Source organism: Heteronotia binoei, chromosome 9 (genome assembly GCF_032191835.1).
Source record: "Heteronotia binoei isolate CCM8104 ecotype False Entrance Well chromosome 9, APGP_CSIRO_Hbin_v1, whole genome shotgun sequence".
Lineage (NCBI taxonomy): Eukaryota > Metazoa > Chordata > Lepidosauria > Squamata > Gekkonidae > Heteronotia > Heteronotia binoei.
In genome coordinates, this window is record NC_083231.1 from 92,258,206 (window position 1) to 92,265,942 (window position 7,737).

Sequence of the window (7,737 nt, forward strand, 5' to 3'; positions counted from 1 at the left end):
TAATCACCTAAGGGCTATAGATTCCATGGGGGGAATTTGTCCTTGATGCAGAATGACACTTTGTGAGATTCCACTGATCTCAAGCCACTTTCAGTAATGCAGCTACAACATTTTAAATGGGTCAGATTTTGGCCAGAACTTTTAATATTATGGTTAATGTTGGGCAGGTTTTGCTGCCGTATTCAACAACAATAATAATTTAGGTTGTATCTAGCAACTTCTTAAAATTTTGGCTCTTCAAAGAAATTCAAGTTAAAATTAAAATATTCTTGTTCTTACAAAACACTTAAGACATATAGCAGATTTGGAGGAAAGGGTTTGAAAAGATGCATAGCTCTAAACAAAAACACATGTCCCATCTTTCTCATCCACACACAGAATTAAATTATGATTGTTATGTGATTCCAAAACTCTGAAAGTACTCCTTTTTCTGTGTGTATGTGTATATAAAAATTCAAAGAGCAAAGAAATTAATGTCTACTCATACTCAATTTTTGCAAACTCTCACTTCTCTGAAGTATAGACCCTATGCTTGATCACAGGAAATGTTCTATAATTCTGGAGATCGGCATTAAACAGTGGCTCTTATAGACTTCAGGCCAATTCTCTCTTAATGGGCTCTTCTTAAATCCAACTTGCCCCATTAAATTTTACATAGAAAAATAATCTACTTTGGATTTTTAAAAATATATCAATTTGGAAAGTTTTTTAATATAAAAAGAAACAATAATTCACTGGCACACACCCCCAATAAAAGAAATCTATTGCCTGCAAACTACAATACCTGTTTCTGTTTTGTGTGTTAGCATTCTGTGTTGTCTTCTGTGTCAAAATCCAGCACTTACAGTAACCTTTAAGTGTACTACCTCCTTTGCTATTCACTGACTTGTTCTTAGAGTTAAATCCTCTGCTCATTTTTCTCATTCGTTTTGCTACCCCTTTCTTCTCTTCAGCTACTGTTGAGGCTATTGAGGCTGATGAAGGTAAATTGGCCAGACCCCTTTCTGTTGTTTTCTGCAACAGACAAGGGCTCTGCTGGGTGTATTCATTTTGCTGTAGCTTGTATAGAGTGTGTGGGTGTTGAGCTAACAATTGTGGCTCAGTATTAACCTAAGTTTACTTGCTTTAAAGGGGAAAAGTGTTTCTTTTGTTGTTGTTGTTGTTTCTTAAAGTTGCAACAATGTTCTGATCTGTGTCCATTAAGTTCTCAAAGTGCTGAATGAATGTCGCACAAGGCTAAGAAAGCTTGCAACTCTGTTCAAAGGGGGCACGGCAGCTCTTTGGTAAAAGCCATTTGGAAATCAAGCAATCTCCCTTTTGGGGGGAACCAATCATTTCCTCACATCCTCTTCTGAAAATTGAATGGCGACTTAACCTTGAAAAGGGTTCTCCCGAGGTCCCTAGCGAAAGTTGTTTTTGAGTGAGTCTTCACCGTAAGTCAATCTCTTTTAAGATGTCTCCTTTTTAAAAAGTTTTAAAAAGAGAAATGGTAAGATGTGTAATTTTTTTTCAAAGAAGCTTTGGGAATTTTTTTGTAGTGCATTCATTAATAGCAGCACTATATTACCAACTACAGAAACAAATGAATTCTTGTCAAAGATATTGGAATGCAAAACTTCAGACTGTCTTTTCTCAAGGATACTTTTGCTTCAGCTCTTAAGCCATTTTTATTGGCTATACTGTTATGAGATCTCCAAACCGCATACTGAAATATCTGTATGCATAATGCTGAATTAATAATTCAAATGTTTTGCAAGAAGACTCTCAAAAGTTCCCCTTTAAAACAAAACCAAAAAAATATTCAGTTGTATTTTGTTCTTGCCCCCCTAAAATGTCTTGGTTTTTCCAAAGAATATTATTAGCCATTAGTCTTTTTGGCATGGAATAAGAACGCCATTTTGGCCCCTTGTATCTGTTTTTTTATTGTTGTGTGACAGCAGTGAACAAAATTCTTAGAAGTAAGTAAGAGAAAATACAACTGCTTTCTAAATAGCAGTGAGCGAGCTGCTATTTATGCTGGAATCCTCTATTCCTATTGGCAACTTCTACTCTGCAGTGTGCATTCTTGTTGACAGTTTGGCTGTTTTTCTTTTTCCTGTGATTTCTGTGACTGTGTTGTGTTTTTTTTTAGTATTACTCTCAATGTAAATTGCTAATAATAAATGTCTGACCAGCAACTGCAGCAGAGCACATTCTTCAGCACTAAGGTGTATATAAAATCTCTGCTTGAGACCGAGATTAATTTGAATATTCAGTCCATTCTGGAATTACGTGTTCTTCAAGTTAAGCCTCTATTAATTACTACATCTTCATTATAACCAAAGATTTTTTTTAGTTCCTCTTCTTGAAGATTGAATTTAAAAATATTCTGTTTACATTAAAAGCTTTACTAGGGGCCTGAGCCTTTGGCGGAGCCTAATGTTGACCATCTCCAATTGCAGCAGAGCTTCCTGTATATTCACATCACATTTAAGCATCAACATTAATTGTACACCTGTTCCAAGGAAGTAGACTGGGTGACAATTGGCAATAGTCTGTTTATGGTGGATTTAAAGGAGGATCTGGAAGCTTTGCTACTAGTCTGTGTTCCAACTTACCTCAAATTTGGCATTGGGGGAAAATTTAATCTTGATTTACAGGAGGGAAAGAGTAGTACCAGGCCATCAGGGTTTCTTTTTTTTAGTCCACAGACCAATTCCATTGCTTGAAGCTGTCCAACATGCAACATTTAAATAAGTTGACTTCTACATTGTTTGAAGTGTCCAGAAAGTCTCCCTTTCAGATATGGTGCATCCCATGCAGTTTATGCTCCCCAACCAAGTCATTTTTTTTAGCAGGGGAAGGAAATTAGTGTTCTGTATTTGTCCACACTGATACACATTCCCACAGCAGTGGCTGGCAAAATGTCGTCAGCATGAGAGACATTGTACTCAACACACAACTCAATGCAAGTGATTTGATTAGGATCAGGGACTCCACCTCTAAGAAAGATGTAAAAGCCAAGTTAAAATTCAGAGAGGACAATTACTCTTTTTTTGCTTTCAAGGAGTACAAATTCAATTGGTTTGCAGCAGATAAGTCTCCAACCCCTTTAATCCTTTCTGCTCAAACCCTCTAACTATGTTTTTCTCCCATGTTACTGGTACTAGCTGATCATCTTGGCTATTTTGCATGTTAATAAATACAGCAGAAAGAGGTGTAACCAAAATTCTTGGAATACAGTACATTTTTTATTCTTATTTTTACTGAATAAGAACCAAAAGCACACCCAAGGGTAACAGCAATTGGTACTTAAACCTGATCAGCAGAATGTTGCCTAGAGTTCTCCTGCTTTTGTTTTTAAACAGAGACACTTTCTAGAATAAGTCGCTGTAAAAATGGAATTGCATCAAACCCCTGAATATTTTCATTGAACGTGTGAAAATACCTAGTGAGATCAATGTGGAACTTCTCATGTCATTGCTGAAGGGCAGGTTCATTGACTTTTAAATTCAGTTACTGGCTCCTGTGTTGTTACACTTTCAAAGTTAGGAGGGACGAATATGTCAAAAGAATGATATTCAGAGTCTGTCACACTGAATTACAGTAATTTATCCAGATTACTCTGTAAATGCTCTAGGGTTGACCAATAAGGGTGTTGTTCCTGAGCAGCGCAGGATTATTTGTGCTGTAGTGAAGACACTGGGGGACTTCTGCCTCATACATTGTACAATTATCTTTATTTGGTCAATCTCCTACAAATTTCCTACAGTGACTGTATGTATGTATTATGCAGCCAATTTAATACACAGGTGTGTATTAAATTGGCTGGATAATAATAAGATGGAGCAGGCGATAGGACTGCATCTTCTTTCCCCTTCCCTTCCTCTCCGTGATATGAATTCTGTTAACTGTCTAACCCACAAAATGTTACATTGGCACGAACGTTGATCAGATGGAGGAATGAGTACAGATAATCCACAATTATATGGCTTGGTACCAATCACTTAATTGTGGTTATCAGATCATCCTTGTTATGTGAGTACTTGCCCCTGTTTACAATTCCTAGTTTTCTAAAGTGCCAGCTCCATCCACATGAGATTTTCCTCTCACAATCTGTCTGGAATTTTCTTTTAGAAGACAGCAATTATTTCTGCAACAAGTTTGGCTCACCTGGAAACATAAAAGGTCAAAAAATGGGAGTTGTTTACTAAGCTGTAGTTAAGGGAAGCCACTGACAACAGCCTTGCTGTTTAAACGTCATCATGAAAAGTTAAAATCTATTCTACAGAAAAATAATCTCCCAAGGACATTAATGGCTTGATGAACATTGAGGGCAGCCTAAAGTTTTTTCACTAAAGGACAATTCAGACCATTTGTGCTAATGTGATTATTTGGTTAATATTCATTTTGAATGCCCCCAAACACATAGATGTACATGTCATAATAAAGTAGCATTTGTGACTAGGAGAACCCATGGGAGTAGCAGCAAGCTCCCCCACGTATTATGTCCAACTGTCACATTCACAACCTGGAGTTGATAGGGTGAAGCTATAATTGTGATTGTAGTTTTTTTAAAAAAGTCTGAATCAGCCCTTCAACAGCAGATTTTAGCTGCTCGTTATTTTGCTATGAGCACTATTATGGGTAATCATTCATAAACTGCAGAATGCAGAATAAGATGTAAGTTTTCTTGGGAAGCATGTTCATCTTTTCAAGAGACATTGGCTGTTTACTTTCTCTAGCTGTTTCCAAACACATCCAGAAGCTTTTACTCGCATTGTCGTTTTATTGTCTTCACTGTGAAGGAATTTCTCACTCAGTTGACTGTTCAGTAGAGCTGACAAAATGGCTGCCCTTTGCCTCTTCTGACTTTTCTTTCGTTTTTTGTTTTTGTTGTTTGTTCCCCCCCCCCCCCAATTCCCTGTTTAGCTATCAAAGGATTCTCGCCACAGCATAAGATCACAAGCTTCGAAGAAGCCAAAGGCTTGGATCGGATTAATGAGAGGATGCCCCCACGCAGGGATGCCATGCCATCGGACGCCAACCTTAACTCTATCAACAAGGCAATCTCATCAGAGACTAATGGCACCGACAGTAATGGCAGTAATAGCAGCAATATTCAGTGACCATTTCTGAGTTGTGAAATACTTTTTTTTTGTTTTAGTTTTTGAGCTGCAGGGCATGATGGGATTGCTGCTCATCAGCAGTTGGATATTCTTGCCTCTGATGATAGCTTACTTGCTCTGGGGGCCAGGTGTTGGATTCAGTTTACAATATCATCATCTATGAAGAGATAGTAAACTTTATTTTGGTGGGTGGGGGGGTGGGGTTAAACACCTCCTTTGGATATGCCTTTAAAATGCTTGTAGACAACTAAATGAAAGCTAATGCTGGTATATATTGCAAAGTTAGGGGAATGAACATGTTTTCCTACCGCATTGGAAACTTCTAGATATGTTAACTGAAAGGCCTTCTATTATATTACTGGACATAACAACTTTGTCTGATTTCTTACTAACTATTGTACGTTTACAGTTGCAGCACTAAACATGGACAACATCAAACATTTTTAACAAAGTGATGTACAAACTAAATAAGGAGACTATTTATTGATAATGTTTTGCTACTCTTGTCAGACGACGGCTATCTTAAAAAAATTAGGCACTCTTAAAAATTAAAGAATGTTGCAAATTTGTTAAAAATGCCAAAAAAAGACAATTTAATTTTGTACAGATTATGCTTACCTCAGGTTTCTTTAGCGTGCTTGAATGCCCTTCTTTAAATATAACATTTACCTTAACTAATTTGGCAGTGAGAAATCCTTTTCTTTTAAGTTTTTAAAGACAAAACTGGAATAACAATACTTTTTTTTCTTTTTTTGCTGTTTATATTTAGGATTATTTTTTTTTGGTAAATCAAGTCTTGGTTGTGGCTTGCTGAATTTAAATATTTATGAGTGGTGCATTTTTAAGTATAGTGAACAAGACACCATATTAAGTGCAGTGAAAGCATCTATATTCTGTAAAAATCTGCCTATGCATGTTTTTTAAGAAAAAAATTGGCTGTATAGGCCTGTATGGGACTGTAATGCGCTTAGTGGTCTGACTTATACTGGAAATGTATGTATACTGGCGTACTTTATATTCTCTAAAAAGAAAAAATGCTAATGCCTTTGAAATTTTGTAATCAAAAAAGCTTTGAAAAATCTAAGGGGGAGAGTATTCTTAAAAGTTTTTAATATAAGCTTGTCAGTGCACATATGGATGGTTAGCATGTTTAGCAAACCTTGTGAAATTTAAATAAGTTTGTAGTTACATGTGAAACTAAATGCATGATAACTGTTAATGTCATGATGGTTTAGTCATTTTGTTACGTTCCGTCATGTGCCACAAAAACGTGTAATTTTTTCACTTTTTTCCCTTTGTATATCAGTTACGGGTTACAACTGGTTCATTCTTAAAGGAAGAGGAAAACAAACAAACAAAGCAGTCCACTGATATTTTTTAACAATTGTATAAGTGCCCAAGTAATTCACTACAGCCTACAGCCTTGCCTTTGTAATTTGACTTCTGAAATGTTGGCAATCAAAGCATGCACTTGTAACAATGAAAAAAAGCATTTTATATTACTACTCAATAAAAATGTGCATGAAATTAAAGACTCCTTCTCTCACTAAATTTCTGGAGCATGATCATATGTGCTTAATCCTCACCTTAGACATGGGAGGATTGGAAGAACTTTCACCAGTAATTTGATATGCTAGGCTAGCAGACTACTCATAGATATACATGCCATTACTTCAATGGGTCTTCTGTACTCTTTGGGGTGGAGGGGTTGCAACCCTCCTGACCTATTGGTTACCGATTGTTTCACAATTGCCAGTTACTTCTATTGTAGTGAAACAAAATGATTTTCACTCTGTTTTGCATCTTAAACATAGGTGCCAGTCTAGGGTTGCTTAGTCCCCCCAGTCACTGGTGGGAATGGGGGGGAGATGGTTGCCAGATCCAAGTTGGGAGACTCTTGGAGATTTTGTGTGGAACTTGAGGAGGACAGAGACCTCAGTGGGGTACAATGCCATAGAGCCCAATCTCCAGAGTATCAGTTTTCTTCAGGGGGAACTGATCTCTGTAGTCTGGAGATGAGGTGCAATTCCAGGGATCCCCGGTCCCACATGGAGGCTGGCATCCATAGGTGCCACTCTGGAGAAGTTTTGGGGTTTTTTTAAACTTAGCAGTAGTCTACTCGCCCTTGCAGTTTGATTTCCTCTTAGTGTAAGAAAGAATGTTCTCCACAACAGGGGATCATTTGACCCCCTCAGAATGGGTCCCTGTTGCCACATACTCAATGCAGAGTTTCTATATGTACGCACGCAACATGCCACTCTGCACTTATCAGTATTTAAAGGGGTATCCATGCATAGATCTCCCTTGCCTGCATCATGACAGATTATTGTTAAATTCTGAACTACATTTGAGCAGCATGTTTGCATTGTCCCATAACTGCTGATAAGATTTCCCCCTCCCTCCCAATTTAAAATAGAAGTGAAGATGAAGCTCTGATCGAAAGGGATGTTTTGTTTATATAACACACCGAACAAGATTTACTACTCTGCTCGATCACTCATTACGATTTTCAAATACTAATTAGTAAACTTCATTTCCTTCTGTTTCCATTTGAAACAGCAGTAATTGTGATTGCTTTATATAAATTGTAAAAGATAATGTGTCATTTCTCTAAGCAGGTGAGATAATA

General features: G+C 37.1%; 1 protein-coding gene across 5 annotated transcripts in view; it reads left to right on the forward strand.

Moving 5' to 3' along the window:
* PPP3CA (protein phosphatase 3 catalytic subunit alpha) overlaps nucleotides 1-6,640 on the forward strand; it is a 255,343-nt gene extending 248,703 nt beyond the window's left edge. For 3 of the 5 annotated variants that reach the window (XM_060246995.1, XM_060246996.1, XM_060246997.1), the window contains 2 exons: nucleotides 954-983; nucleotides 4,912-6,640. In XM_060246995.1, the coding sequence (XP_060102978.1) occupies nucleotides 954-983; nucleotides 4,912-5,108 (227 nt within the window). In that variant the 3' untranslated portion in view covers nucleotides 5,109-6,640. The remainder of the gene's footprint in view (nucleotides 1-953; nucleotides 984-4,911) is intronic. The other 2 variants (XM_060246998.1, XM_060246999.1) reach the window with 1 other exon arrangement.
* The last annotated feature ends 1,097 nt before the right edge of the window (nucleotides 6,641-7,737 follow it).